This window comes from Culex pipiens, chromosome 1 (assembly GCF_016801865.2).
Source record: "Culex pipiens pallens isolate TS chromosome 1, TS_CPP_V2, whole genome shotgun sequence".
Classification (NCBI taxonomy): domain Eukaryota; kingdom Metazoa; phylum Arthropoda; class Insecta; order Diptera; family Culicidae; genus Culex; species Culex pipiens.
In genome coordinates this window covers 103665102-103681237 of record NC_068937.1, presented here as the reverse complement: position 1 = coordinate 103681237, position 16136 = coordinate 103665102, and the positions used below count along the sequence as shown (strand labels likewise).

Genomic DNA, 16136 nt, shown 5'->3' with positions numbered 1-16136 from the left:
TAGAATTTGCATTTTTTTTTTCAAGATTTTAAATTTGGATGAAACTATGTAATAAGAAACGATTTTGCATCATAGCTTCTCCATGCAAGTCTCCATATGAATATAAGAGGTGGCCACCACCTAGGGGAAAACCCCGAGAATTTGCATTCACCTGGAAAAACTCGGCATTTTTAAACAGAACGGGTTTTGTTTTTAATTCTCAAGAAACTGTTTTATTATTAAGTTGCGACTTTGATAGCCAACCTGAGCAATTCTCTACGAAATCGGCCGATTTCGACCATTTTTATTTTTTGTAGTTTTTTTATTTGGCTCAAACTTTGTGGAGGCCTTCCCTATGACCTAAGAAGCTATTTTGTGTCATTGGTTTACCCATACAAGTCTCCATACAATTTTGGCAGTTGTTCATACAAAATTGTATGTAAATATTCAACGATTTGTAAATTTCGAATGAATTTTCTGATCAATATGGTGTCTTCGGCATTGTTGTAGGAATTGTTGAGGACTATTGAGAGAAAATAGGTACACGAAAAAAATTGCCGATTTTTAATTAACTTTTTTTTTTACAAAAACTCGATTTCCCAAAATACGTATTTTTTTGATTTTCGAGACTTTTTGATATGTTTTAGGGGAGCTTTTGACCCATAGAGAAGTATGGTCAAAAAATTTGCCGCCGAGTTATGAATTTTAAAAGAATAGTGATTAGAAAAAAATAAAATTTATAATTTATATTTTTTTTTTTCATTTAAAATTGAATTTACAATGCAAAAAAAAATGATTTCAGCGAAGTATTTGCAGTTTTTTGCGATTTTCAATGTTACAATATAAAACATTTGTGAAATTTTCCGATCTCTTCGAAAACAACATTTTTAAAATTTTCGAATTGAGACTTACATTTTAAAAGGGCCAAACATCCAATATTGCGCCCTTTTGAAGTGTTAGTCTTGAATTTTTTTATTGAAATTATTGTTTTCGAAAAGATCGGAAAATTTAACGAATGTATTATTATTTTACGAATGTATATTTTTAAAAATAGTCACTTTTTTTTTATATCGAAAAACTGATTGCAAATTCAATTTTACATTTTAAGAATCAGGTAAATTTTTTTTGTATAAAATTTCGATTTTTCCAAAAAAAAATTTTTTTCAAAAAATTATGTCCCCTGAAACATATTAAAAAATCTCGAAAATCTAATACGTATTTTGGAAAATTGAATTTCTGTGAAAAAAAGTTAATTAAAAATCGTGTACCTATTTTTTTCTCAATATCTACAATTTTGCCGAAGACACCAAGTTGATCAGAACATTCACTCAAAAGTTACAGCTGTTTGAAAATTTACGTACCATTTTTGTATGGACAGCTGCCAAAATTGTATGGAGACTTGTATGGGTGAACCAATGACACAAAATAGCTTCTTTGGTCAATGGGAAGGCCCCCACAAAGTTTGTGCCAAATCAAAAATTACAAAAAATAAAAATGTTCGTAATCGGCCGATTTCGTAGAGAATTTCTCCTTTGGGTTAATCCGTATTGGTCTCAATACAATTCTTGCACATTAGGGTGATAAGAAAATGCAGAAAAAAAAAATCCATACTCCCAAAATTGGGCAGCGCTCGTTCGAGAGAATAATGGATTCGAGCCGAGAGAATAGTTATACCATTTACGGATAAAGAGAACACAGCTCGAGATGGGCGGGAGAATTATTCCCTCGAGGATCTTTTGCAAAAAAAAAGTTCATCCGTCAAAACAAAATAAAAAAACTAACTTAATCCACCTATGTGGTTGGAGCCTTCCTCACTTATTACCAACAATGGCTGATATAATGGAATTGTACAAAAATTTCATTTATTTTTTAGATCCAGAATAAAAAAGTACATCAATATCACTTAAGTGGGCATATCTCGAGACAGGGTTGCCAGATATTCAATGTTTTGGACTCGTTGGAAAGATCTTTTGATAATCTTACCAACGATGGGTCGGATGATGGACCCGGACTTAGTTTACATACATTTAAGTGAGATCCGGCATCCAAAAAGTACATCAATATCACTTAAGTGGCCATATCTCGAGACAGGGTTGCCAGATCTTCAATGTTTTAGGCTCGTTGGAAAGGTCTTTTGATAACCTAAACAAAGATGGGTTGGATGATGGACCCGGACTTAGTTTACATACATTTAAGTGAGATCTGGATATATGTGAAAACACATTTTTATACATAACTTTTGAACTACTTATCGAAACTTCAATCTGTATAAAACTCGATCTATGGGACCCTAAACCAAGTCGAATGCAACAGGTTCGGGTCAAATCGGTTCAGCCAGTGCCGAGAAACATGAGCTAGTTTGTTGGTCACATACATACATACACACACACACATACACACACACATACACACACACATACGCACAGACATTTGTTCAGTTTTCGATTCTGAGTCGATATGTATACATGAAGGTGGGTCTTCGACGTTTTGCCTTCCTCACTGAGGTAAGGCTATAATCCTGCTCTAAAAATGAACTTTGTATAAAAACGTCGTAGACCCACCTTCATGTATACATATCGACTCAGAATCGAAAACTGAACAAATGTCTGTGTGTATGTGTGTGTATGTGTGTGTGTATGTATGTATGTGACTAACAAACTAGCTCATGTTTCTCGGCACTGGCTCAACCGATTTGACCCGAACCTGTTGCATTCGACTTGGTTTAGGGTACCATAGATCGAGTTTTATACAGATTGAAGTTTCGATAAGTAGTTCAAAAGTTATATATAAAAATGTGTTTTCACATATATCCGGATCTCACTTAAATGTATGTAAACTATGTCCGGATCCACCATCCGACCCATCGTTGGTTAGGTTATCAAAAGACCTTTCCAACGAGTCCAACACATTGAAGATCTGGCAACCCTGTCTCGAGATATGGCCCCTTAAGTGATATTGATGTACTTTTTGGAAGCCGGATCTCACTTAAATGTATGTAAACTATGTCCGGATCCACCATCCGACCCATCGTTAGTTAGGTTATCAAAAGACCTTTCCAAAGAGTCTAAAACATTAAAGATCTAGCAACCCTGTCTCGAGATATGGCCCCTTAAGTGATATTGATGTACTTTTTGGAAGCCGGATCTCACTTGAATGTTTGTAAATTATGTCCGGATCCACCATCCGATCTATCGTTGGTTAGGTTATCAAAAGACCTTTCCAACGAGTCCAAAACATTGATGATCTGGCAACCCTTTCTCGAGATATGGCCACTTAAGTGATATTTATGTACTTTTTTATTCCGGATCTAAAAAATAAATGAAATTTGTGTACAGCCATTGTTGGTAATGAGTGAGGAAGGCTCCAACCACATAGGTGGATTAAGTTAGTTTTTATACAAAGTTCATTTTTAGAGTAGGATTATAGCCTTACCTCAGTGAGGAAGGCAACAAGAGTGTCGACTACGGGAATCGAACCAGGGACCTTTGGCAGACTAACCCAATGACTTAACTGCAACGACCACCACAGCTTGGTGACAATGGAGTGGTCAGATGTCGAAGTATGAAATTTGTATTGTTCTCGAATATATTTTTCAAGTTAAAGTGCACCTAAGGACAAGGGAGTTGTTGTCTTCTTATTTCAAAATTGTCAAACTTACGTACCCAATTCTGCAAAAAAACTGATTGAAAAAATATCAAATTATGTTGTAAAATATTTCGTAGACAGTACTTTAGGGATATGTTAATAAAAAAAAAAGATATCGAAAGTTCCCGTAGTTAAATCGCCCTCGATCTAGGTTAAAACAAAGTGTCCACGTGGTTTATGGATGGTCCCTTTGAAGTATTAGCAAATAAAATATCTCTTTCATTGGCAAAAATTATCTCATCCTTAAAACAAAACTCTTGTGAATTTATATAGCTATTGAAATTTTCAATGAATTTGTTTAAAAAATAAATAGAAAATTTCAAGACAAAATCACTTTTTAACACTAAAACTTGAACTTGAAGTTTCTGGGATATCGTCATCAAAAAAAATGCATTCTGGATTTTCTTCCATTATTTTAAATAATTGTAATGTTTCTAAGGATAATTTACTGGAAGCTTCTGATTATGTCGAATAATATGTTTTGAGTATTTTTTGAACTATAAAAAAAATCGACAATGATTTCTCACAATAAAATTTGAGGTTGCTATAACTTTAAAACGGCGCACTTTTTTTAAATACGCTATTTTTTTTAATAATAAAAGTTCTTGTAATAAATCTTTTATTTAACATTTAACATAAAAAATTATGAAAAAATATTTATAGTATGGTATAATTTTTTTCAAATAATCGATATTTTCCAAAATCAAAACATAAAAAAGTGATTGATAATGTTAGACCGATCTGGGCGTTAAATGTCTGGGTCAATGTTTCAAAAGACGCATTATTGGCCCCTATAACATATATAAAAAAAATCTAAAATAAAGATACGAGGTGCAAGAAGAAGCAGAAGGTGCAAGTGGTGATGTTACACATGACCAATACGACAAAAACTGTGCAAAAAGTTCTCGGAATAAATCTTTATTTGAAGGAGTTTTCGTTGAGTGTTTTTTGTAGAAAATTTGACGGACCACGCCATTTTATGATTATTTTTAATTTTAAGATTTAAAGTCAAATTTTGATATGAGCCCACGATTGTTTTTTATCGTAGTTTGTTCATTTATAAGGTACGATAACTTGTTAGTTAACACTTTTGATCAGGTCACGGAAGACGCTTCAGGAAATTAGGAAATTACACAGGATCCACATTTTTTTTGTGGAAATAGTCTAAGATGTTACAAAAAGAATGATGCAACTATTAAAAAAAAAACATTTTTTTTAATAACAACTATATTTAAAAAAAAATCGCGTAAAAATTTTCACAAGCCAATAGCGGGGATCGATTCTCTAGAGTCTAGACAAATTGAAAAAAAATGTTTTAGTAAATGATTCATGTATTTTTTAAAAAGAGTTGCTCCATCCTGAAGTTTTCTTGAGTATTTTTTGTAAGATCTTCCACAACAATTTTGAACGGAAAAGCGCTCGGCTCGAATTTTGACTAAAAAAAAACACTAGTTTTGTTATAGAGGTGGCGTGTTTTTTTTCAGTGTATATTTTCAGACAGCCCGTCAAATTTTCCATAAGTTTGTCTTCGGTCACTTTTTGATACGGTGCAATGGCTTCGAGGTTCAGTTATATTCAAATTACGAAAAACAAAAAAATATTTTTAAAAAATTACGCCCTTTTATAATGTTATTCTCGAGTGCAACTGGCTCAATATTCACTCAAATCGCTTATATAAGCTAAAGATGTCTACAAAGCATGTCTGAAAAGTTTAATTGAAGTAAAAATGTATCTGAAAATTTCCTGTTTTGGGCTGGAATTGCTCAGATCTAAAAATCAATAGTTTTTTTTACATGACTAAACAAAAATTTAGTTAAATTAGTACAACAAAAATTTAAATAACAAAAATAGAAGGCTTGTTGAATTAGGCATTCAAGTTAAAAAATAATCAATCGATTGTCGGATTTGCCTTGGCCAGTCTCTCCGTGTATTGACTATGACTTCGAGCAAAGAAAAGGATTTAAAAAAAATCACGTTAGAAATTATTATCTCAAATCCAAACATCGAACAGCTCAGGTGTTCTTGCAGCAAATACGCTTTTCGTGCAGCAGAAACTTAATCCCTGGCTTAAAATTTAATCAAAAAGCGTTAGAAGAAGCGATAACAAATACAATTTTACGCTTCTCGCTTTTCTTCCACAAAATGCCGAGATATTGGATGACCAAAAGCACCGAAGCAAATAGAAGCCGGGCCGGGAATTTTCCGTTCGCCGAAATTCAAACTTTTACCGCCGGCGCGGGATTAGGTTCCCAGAAAGCGCTTTCCGTTTCGGGGCGGGGCGTTAAAGTTTCTCGAGGAAAAAACAAAAAAAAAACACTCGATGAGGTGTTTTGAGTGGGGGTGGGAGAAAAAAGGCAAAGCACGTCTGTCATCAACCCTCCTAGAAGACGCTGTTGATTCTCATCTATTTCGACCATATTTTCACCCACTCTCTATCTCTGTTTTCACAGGTCTGAAGAAAATCGTCTGGCCGTTGCTCTTTGGACTGCAAATAGTGAAAACCGTGCTGCTGGTGCTGTTCCTGCCCAGTATCATTGGATCGCTCGGTAAAATCGTCGGCAAAGGTAAATTCGGTGGTGTTGTAATTGGGTTTAGAGTTTATGTCTACATTACTTTCATTTGCCGCCCCCGACAGGGCTCGGTTCGGTGTCCGGGCTGTCCCATCCGGCCGCCACCGTCGAGGATTTGGACTTTAAGGACAACTCGTACAACTCGGACCAGGACTTCCAGATGAACATGGAGAACAACGCCTATCTGCCGCCGCTGGGTAAGGAATGCTTCTTCACATTACGGTGAAAATTGCCGGTTGAAAAGTGTCGGCTGAACATTGCACGTCCACACTTTTGATCGATTTCTTAGGCAAAAATACGCCAAACCAATCTAATTTTAAATCGGATCGACTTTTGCTTAACGATAAGGCGTTCATAATTTTCAAAGAAAATTGGTCATCACTATTAAATGCTCTGTATCTCATTAAATTTAACGAATCTCCGATGGTAAAATCGCATGTAAGAGCATGCACATCACCCTTGTGAGAAAAGACACACAAGTATAATTTTTGTAAATAGGATCGACCCTGCAGAGCAATCGCGTGGCCCGGATAGGATTAGTTGTTAAAATAACAAAAAATAATAACAAAGATTTGTTCGAAGAATAACTAAAAATGTTATCAGTCTCTTATTAAAATAACAATTCAATAACAAAAAATTCATAACGACGAATAACAAATCATGTTATAAACAACATAAACTGTTATTGGCTTAGTATATTCAAATATCAAAAAATGTTATTCCCAAGTTATTTCAGTCTGCTCGGGCAACTATTGATCCAATTTTCAAGGTCAAAAATGAAAAAATCGTCAAATTTGGTTAGTCTTTCGATGAATTTATTATCAAAATGTTTAACTCGCGTCTATCATTTGAAAAGAGCCTGATTTCATAAGTTTAGGTCTTTTGAAATGTTATACTAGAATTTAATATTCTGAAAATATTTTTTAATCGGGAAGACCAGAAAAATCGCGGAGGGGAAATATACCAAGGTATCGATTATCAGAATTATCGTCCAACGATAACGTTAATGGTTATCGTTATCATTTTTTCGATGATTCTGTCGGCGATAATGTTATCGCCGATATCGGACAAAAACTCATTTGAATAATCTTTCTTAAATTGACTCATACATGTTAAATTTTCTTTCATTCACTTAGAATATATTTTTTTGTGAAGTAGTAAGGCCGTAGCAAATATTTTTCAAAGCTCCTTCTCCCCACCTCCCTTCAAAATTGGGCCGAAAAATCAGATCAGATATTTTGAAGCCATGATATTAACATTTGAATGAAAAAAGTGTTTTGAAATGCATTTGGGAACGTTCTTTTATTACGTAACGCAAAATTTTGGATTTTGGAACAAATCGTAACAGATGAGATACCCCCTCCCCCCACCCCCCATGTAATGCGTAACACAAGGAATCTATGACATTTCCCCGAAACCCATATTACCGAAGGGACATTTCCCCGAATGCCACTTCCCCGAAAAGACACTTCCCCTAATAGTCATTTCCCCGAATTCCATTTACCCGAATTTCCCATTTCCCCTAATCGTCCACATCCCCGAATGCCATTTTCCCGAATGGGCCACAATCCCGAATGCCACTTACCCGATTAGTCATATCCCTGAATAGTCATTTCCCTGAATGCCATTTCCCCGAACGCGGTCAAGCGGAAATGCCCGGTGCCCCGGAGCGCGCGCTCCTGGGCACCGGGTATTTCCGCTTGACCGCGTTCGGGGTTTGGGAGGGGTTTTGGTTTTACTGGGTGGGGATAGGGGTGAGCTATGATTTAGTATGTAGGGTAGGGTTTGGGGGAGGTGGGGGACGGGTTGGTGATTAGGGCGGGGGGGGAGGATGGATGTTATGTAGGTTATGGTGGGGGTTGGGGGGGTGGTTGGGGGGTAGTGGATGGATTTGTATTGGTTGTGGGGGTATGTAGGGGGGGGTGGTGTGGAGATTTTATTTGTAGGGGGGAGGTGTGTATGGTGTTGTTGTTGGCTTGTGTTGGGGGGGGCTGGGGGGGTGGTGGGATTTTTTATGTTGGGGGCGGACCGGGGAGTGGTGAGTCTGGTGTGTTACAAGTGTATACTCGATGCTTGGTGGACTGCTAGGGCGGGGTGGGAGCTGGGGCAGGGTTTTGTCTGATGTGATAATATTTTTATCGGGTTTGTTTTGTGGGGGTCATGAAGGTGGTGTAAGTGGGCGGGAGTGGTGGGGGGGCTGGTATCTTATTGCGTTTTTTTTTTTTTTTTTTTTGTATTTGGGAAGGGATTTGGAGATTTTTCATTCATCTTATTTTGCGGTGGTATTACTTTTTGTTTAGTTTGTTACAATAAAATAATCGTTCTGTTGTACAGTCCTTGTACGGGATTATCCGTTCGGCTTCGGTTATTTGGGAACGGAGGTGTTGGGTTGATCGTTTGGGGGGTTGGTGGGACGTGGGGGGTGAGGGTCGTATGCGGTGGTGGGGAAAAGTTTTTCTTTTTAGTAGGGTTTGGGTGGGTGTTATGGGATTGAATTGGCAATTGTGGGGCCGGGGGGGTGATTTATTGTATTTATGCATGGGGTGGTGGGTTGGGTGGGATGTGGGGATTAGTGGATTTGGGGTTAGTTAATGGCGGTTTGCTTTGCAGCAGTACTCAAATTTGATGTTTAAAACAAGAAAAAGAAAAAAACGAAAAAAAAATTTGTTCTTGATTCGATTATTCGAAGTCCCATACAAACCTTCGGATAATCAAACTTCGGATAATCGAAACTTCGGATAATCGAGGCTTCAGATAATCGAGTCTGCACTGTAATTGGGTCCCAAAATTAAGCTTAAATTTGTGATATTATTGTTCACAACGATATGGCTTATTTTTCTAAGTACAATGACCCATTGAACGACCGCAAAGGATTTAAAATGGATTTTTAATTCAATTTTTAAAAATTCACTTCACGGCCCTTCTTGGCAGAAAAGCTTCTACTTGACAGCTCGTTCCAAGGGGACCATAGTGGTAAAGTAAATCTTTCCCAGGTCGCCTCCCTAAGGTGTCGTGATAAGGTCCAGTTTGTGACGATACACTACCTTCCCTTTACTAAGCAATCGATTCCAGAAGGGAAAAGATCACCAGTTGTGTTGGTCCGAGCCGGGATTTGAACCCCGATCTACCGCTTACGAGGCGGAAGCGTTACCACTGGGCTACGTGGCTCGGACTGGACCATGTTGGATCCATAGAAAAAATGTTGTCTTGTCAATAACTTTTTTTTTGCATAAAAATGAAAAAACGTTATCAGAAATGGTTTTTAATCATGTTTCTTACCGTTGTTCATAAAAATTGATAACGGGCTTTACTACCCAATTTACAACATTTAATCAACAGCATACCCGAAAAAGCTGTTTGTTCGGTAAAATTGAGAAAGAAAATATCTGTTTTTCATGGAAAAAGGCTTTAGCGAAAATGATGATTAGGGGATATGAAAATTCGGGAAGATTTAAATTTAAATAAACGGCAATTGGCGTAAGTGTCACTTCGGGGAAATGGCATTCGGGGAACTGGCCGATTAGGGGAAATGGCATTCGGGGATATAACCGATTAGGGGAAATAATATTCGGGGAAATGGCATTCGGGAATGTGGCTGATTAGGCGAAGTGGTATTCGGGGATGTGGTCAATTAGGGGAAATGATTTTCGGGGAAATGGCATTCGGGGAAATGTCATTCGGGGAAATGAGCTAGACCCAACACAAGGTCTTTTTGCAAATTTTCATGAGTGCTTATATGCAAATTTTTCATTACGTAACATTATTTTTCATCACACCCCTCCTCCCCCAATTTTCGTAACATTTCGTAACATACGCCGATACCCTCCTCCCCCCCCTAACTGCGTTACGTAATAAAAGAACGCTCCCTTTTACACCTGCCCAGTTGTTCTGCAATCATTTATTTTCAAAATATCTAAATATTGACGATTTTCTTTTGGCCGGAAATTTTTTTTTTTTCAAGGTATTTTTGATCGATCCCAGATATACTAAATATGATTTAAAACGCAGGAAAATGCAATCAAAATTGTTTTCAGTTGATAAGGCTTCTATTTCAATTAATTTATTTTTATTTTTTTTGCCCCCTGATTTTTTGGACCGATTTTAGAGGGAGGGGGAGGGGGCGTCATAAATTTTGAAAAATATTTGCAACGGCTCAAGTGTAAAAGCATAAACACGAAAAAAAACCGTATTTTTCGAGAATACTCAAATTTGTATGATTAGCAATGTGGGTATCAAACGAGTTGAAATTTGCCATGCATTTTCACAGATTTAGTGTTTTTTGATTGAAATACATTAATTTTCACTAAATACCGTATTTTTTCGAGAATACTAAAATTTTCATAAGCAATATGGGTATCAAACGAAGCGAAATTTTGTTTCCTTTTTTCACTTTGATTAGATTTTTTTTTGTTAAATGCTCAAATTTTCACAAAATACCGTATTTTTTCGAAAGTCCTCAAATTTTCATAATTAGCATTATGAGTATCAAATGATTTGAAATTTTGCATGCATTTTCACAGTTTAAGAGTTGTTTGATTGGAATTCTCCAATTTTCACAAAGAACCGTAGTTTTTCGAAAATACTCAAATGTTCTAGTATTTTTGGTTTTAAATGCAGGTAAAATGTCAAATCATTAGATACCCATATTGCAAATTGTGAAAATTTTAATACTTTAAAAAATAAGGTACTTTGTGAAAATCTTGAGTATTTAACAAAAAAGAATATTTTAGAGAAAAAGCATACCAAATTTTGCTTCGTTTGATACCGATGTTGAAAATTATGTAAATTTGAGTTTTTTTCGGAGAATTCGGAATTTTGTTAAAATTTAAGTAAGGCCGTTGCAAATATTTTTCAAAGTTTTTTTCTATTTCTATCTGTACATCAGCAGCTCAACTTAACAAATAGGAGAGCAATTTTACGCCAGAATCGGAAATGGATTTCATTTTTATTTTTTTTTATTTGGTTCAAACTTTGTGGTCCATACACAAATTATTCGTAAATATTCGAAAATCTGTAACTTTCGAAGAAATTTTCTGATCTGATTCTGATTTTCTGTCTTCGGCAAAGTTGTAGGTATTGATAAGGACTGTTCAGAAAAAAGTGGTACACGTTTTACTTTTGCCGATTTTTAATTCAACTTTTTTGTATTGAGAAGTATGGTTAAAAATTTTGTCGCCGAGTTATATTTGTTTTGAAAAAATGTGTTTTTTTGGAAACATTGAATTGCCTTCGGTTTTTAATGTAAAATCAAATTTGCATGTGAAAAGTACTTTACAGATTTTTTGATAAAGTACACCGTTTTCAAGATTAATTTTAACTGAAAAATTTTCGTTTTTCGAATTTTTAAAATAGTGTCCATCCTGAAAATGTTTTTTTTTTCGAACAGTTCAGAATATTTTCAAAAAAAACTTTCGAACAGTTCAGAAAATTTCCAATAAAATTGCCTAAGAAGTATTGAAGCTTGGACCTCTGGTTACTGAAACACAGCGAACAAAAGAAAGAGAATCAAGAAAATTATAGTTTTTTATGTCTCATCCAAACATTCCTGCATTTTCTTAAGCCAATACTCAACAAAGAATGGTCTTATTTTAATGTTGAAAAATGAAACAATTGTGAAATTTTAAGATCCTTTGAAACAAAAATTTTGATAATTTTGAAGTCAAGACTAACATTTCAAAAAGGCCAAACATTCAATATTAATCTAATTGTCCGATTTCAAAGCCCCAAAGGAAAAATTGTAAATAATTTTTCAGCTCTTTTAATTTTTTTTTTTTCAAGGGTGGCTTTTCTCCTTTAAAGACAATTTCATAGCTAAGGTCTAACAAAAGTAAACCATTTTTGGCAGTGTTGCCAATTATTTGTCTATTCCCCGTTTTAGCCTTGGTTTTGCAATCAAAAACAGTTTAAAAATATTTCACAAAGATTTGCAATATTTGACCCACCGCACTAAACCATTACAGACTCGCACCCGTCCGGCACCAGCTACAACCTGATGTACGACGCGAACAACGGCGCGTTGTCGCGGCTGGGCTTCGGTGGCGGCCGCGTCACGTACGTCAACTCGCCGAACGACCGGCAGCAGAAGCGCAACGACTTCAAGATCTTCCACGACATCCCGAGCAGCAGCCTGCTGCTGACGAACTACGACCCGTTCTACAGTCCGCTGCTGTCGCGGTTGGACGCCGTGTTTGCCCAGATGGGCCTATCGAGCAAGGAGGAGGCCTGCCGGGAGAAGCTGGTGTGCCTGATGTACGCGAACCCGGCCAAGTACGCGCCGTACAGCAACCTCATTTCGGCGCAGCTGAGCAGGTAATTTGAGTGGGAATTTTGCTCATTAAATTGTCTAACTCTCAACCTGTTCCCACAGGGAACTGAACGAGCTGCGCAAGCCCACCAACGACAACCCGGACATTCTGCGGTTCTTCAAGTACATGCGGTCCGCCAAGGACGGCCAGGACGGCGTCGACTGCGAGCGGTCGTACAAGGAGTGCTCCGGCTACAAGGACCTCTCGAACCCTGCCATGGTGACGACGTTCAACGACATCAACAAGCTGGTCCTGGCCCGGAAGCTCTAGGGAGGAGGAGGATGAGGACAAATCGGAAAGAAACACAAAGTTGGATTTCAGGTAGCAAACGTAAAAGCAATCAGTCGTCGACTCGAGTCGAGCAGCAGCAGTAGAGTTTACTTAGTTAGCGAGCAAATGTAGTTAGAGCGAACGAAATGAATCTCTTTGTCTGTGGTGCGGGGATTATCCTGTGGTAAGAAAAGTCTTTTCAATTCCCGGCCTCCGCGCACCTGAGAAGGGTTGAAGTTTCTTCCGGAAGCCCGGAAGGAAGCAGTGTAATTGTTAGTTTAACGCTTGTTGAAAGTACGAGTGCCTTCCGGGAAGTTCGGGAAGGCACCGATAGCAACTTTTCGACTTTAGTCTTTGGATGGTTTCTTTGTAAAGAAGAAAATCCAAGAAAGCAACGGTTAGGTTTAATCTTAAGCTGCTACACCTATCATTGTGGGGGAAAAGTAATTTTAGTTGGATGAAATGTGCCTGTAATTATGTATGTTTTAGTTGTAACTGCTTGTCCTATCTCTTAAATAATTTATTTATTTATTTAAATATTTATTTATTTATTTCACTGGAAAGTCAACTGTCTAAATGAAGATAGACACACGAACGGAAAGTAATCCGTTACCGAATTATGTCATAGGATACAAATGAAATAAAATAACTCTTTAATGTCTAAAACTGGTATTACTATTAGCTACTTTCGAGAAAATGTTTCAGACCTGTTTCTTTTGTCGCTTGGTGTTTGTTGTTACGTTGAACTCCTGAATTTGGTCAGGTTTATAATCTAAGCCCAAGTTGCATAAGAATTGATAATTCGAGAAAGAACGTATGCCACACCATGATACCCATCTTTTGCCGGCCGCTTTCATCTCCATCGCACACGTGGGTACAAGAATAGGAGATTTGGAGGGCGGTGGATGCTCTACTTTTTTTTTTTTTAAGAGGATAAGGGAAATTCTCTACGGTATCTTCCAGGATGTTTCGCTTTTAATTGGACGGTTTTTGGGAAGGAGCCTCCTCAGGCGAACGTTAACAACCATTTATATTATTGTTTAAAGTTGTCGCTGTGTGGTGACGTAGGAATGAAAACTTAAACTTGCATTTAAACTCTTAGAACAACTTTTGAGAAAAAAAATCTGGTAGTTCGAGTTTGAATTAGTTGCCCTCTATCAATTACGCAATAAAAAAGTTGTTGAAAAAAATAACTTAGAAAAAAAAACAGTCTAAACAGGACAAGCTCGAAGTCTTGCTCAAACATTGTTTTGAAAGCAGAATTCGCTAATTCTGAATCCCTCCCTCAGAATTGAGCCAAAGTGCCGAAAACTCGATTTTTGGACATATTTTGGGTTTCCATGTAAAATTTACGTTTAGACCCAAAATATGACCAAAAATCGCTTTGTTTAACAAAGTTTGTTGACAATTTGGCTCAATTCTGAGGGCAGATCCAGATTCAGTGGGCAAAATTACATGGAAAAACATATATTTTCGAACAATTTTCAAATTTCGTTAGGGTGGTCCCATATGGATTTCCCTTGAAGAATAGACTTTTCAAATGAAGATATCTCGAGTTTAAAGAAAAACATACCTGAGATTTTTAAAGCGTTTGTCTCCTCCTCCTTCAAATGCAACCTGGCGCTTAAAATTTGGCTTGCGCCTTTTTGAGATATTTAAGTTTTAAATTTGCATCTTTTATACCTTAAATTGGCTGTAACTTTGACTTGTCAAAAAATAAAAATGTTCATTTTTCAGAGTTCTAAAAGAGCCTCGAACTTTACTTTTCTCTATACATGGTCGTATCGGATTTGATCGTCCAGTTTTCACAGCGGCGAGTTGGCCGTTCGGGTTGGGGCGCGGACTTAGTAAGCTAGATATAACTATCGCCGGTTTGATATTTTTTTAGGATTACAGATATTTTTTCCTAGCGTCTGCCAGATGTAAATTTACACATTATTAGAGGTAAAATTAAAGCTTTTTTCTGACATAAAAGATGTACCCCTTTTTAGATGTAATTTTACCATGTTTTTTTTTACTGTGAAAGGAAGCATTGTCTCTGTCTTTTTTTTTGCTTTAAATATGTCCCCTCCGCTTTGATAATCTGCCACATCATTCTCACTCACTTTTTCCTGCCCCCACTCCGATTTGAAACAATGGAAATTTTCCCCGGAAGAAGGCAATATGACGTCTCGAGAAAGGAATGAAAACAAAACGACGCCTTTGTACATTTGAATTTTCCGGTTTGCTTTCTTTTCCTTCCTACGACACGCGTGCACCCTTTATAAGTAGAGACAATTCTCAAAAGGGGTGACCTTTAGGACCACGTGGAGTTCGGGAAAAGGAGGGGGGGGGGGTCGTTATTGTATTTTACTTCTGCCACCCTGCTGCTCGTGGCACAATCTAGTAGTTCTCGTTTCGTCTGACTAAGTGCTCGGCACAGGGTTTGGTGGGGAGGGGGGAGGGAGAAAGTGACAGTTGACACTATATTTTACAAAAGTTCTGTTTTTCCCATTTTCTAGTTGAGAAGAGAAAAGGAAAACACATACAGCTACACAATAACATTGCTGCTGCTGCTGCTGATGTGACCCTACTTATATTCTCTTCTGTATGCTACACATTTCCGCAGACAATATTGTGTTGTGTGTGTTTGCCTTTAAATTGGGTTGTTGTTGCGCTGCAGACGGACTTGTTTGCCCTGAAAACGAGGTCCTTTTTTGCCTCGCTGTTGATTGACACTTGATCCTATCTGGTTATTGCTGCTGCCATCAAATTTTGTTTTGTCGTTTTATTTAACTCAACTTTTGTGATGGTTTTGTGTGCCTTTGTGTGGTTGATGTCCACTTTGAATGGAATTGTGTGTTTTTGTGTGCTTTAGACACGCTTAAATTTAATGGAAAACTCTTCTTACATGATTCTGACATGCCTATATGGTAAGCGTGGTTGCCTCTCACCCCAGTTGGACTGGGTTCGATCCCAGAAGGTCCCGGTGGCTTTTTTCGAGACGAGATTTGTCTGATCACACACTTCTATCGAGGTTGGTTGAAAAATTCGAGGTCGAGGTCGTTAGCGCAGTCCAGGTGTATGAGTCGTCCTCCTTTGTCCTGTCTCGGTAGAGTCGCTGGTAGTCAGTTGGACTAACAATCCAAATGTCGTCAGTTCGAATTCCGAGGCGGATGGAAGCTTAAGTGTAAAAAAAATGGTTTGAAATTGCCTCAACAACACAGAAAAAAAATCATGGTAAAATTACATCTGGAAAGGGGTACATCTTTTATGTCAGAAAAAATGTGTAATTTTACCTCTGAAAATGTGTAATTTTACCACTATTCTGGTGTAATGTCGCATTTTCAGTCTAAATTGAGGCCCCAACCACCCCCTCTTCCCACCT

The 16136-nt window shown here is 37.3% G+C and overlaps 1 protein-coding gene across 1 annotated transcript in view; it reads left to right on the top strand.

Moving 5' to 3' along the window:
• LOC120429014 (uncharacterized) overlaps window positions 1–13524 on the top strand; it is a 53249-nt gene extending 39725 nt beyond the window's left edge. Inside the window, exons 5-8 of the mRNA XM_052706013.1 lie at window positions 6009–6188; window positions 6260–6391; window positions 12155–12503; window positions 12562–13524. Coding sequence (XP_052561973.1) covers window positions 6009–6188; window positions 6260–6391; window positions 12155–12503; window positions 12562–12769 — 869 coding nt within the window. The 3' untranslated portion in view covers window positions 12770–13524. The remainder of the gene's footprint in view (window positions 1–6008; window positions 6189–6259; window positions 6392–12154; window positions 12504–12561) is intronic.
• The last annotated feature ends 2612 nt before the right edge of the window (window positions 13525–16136 follow it).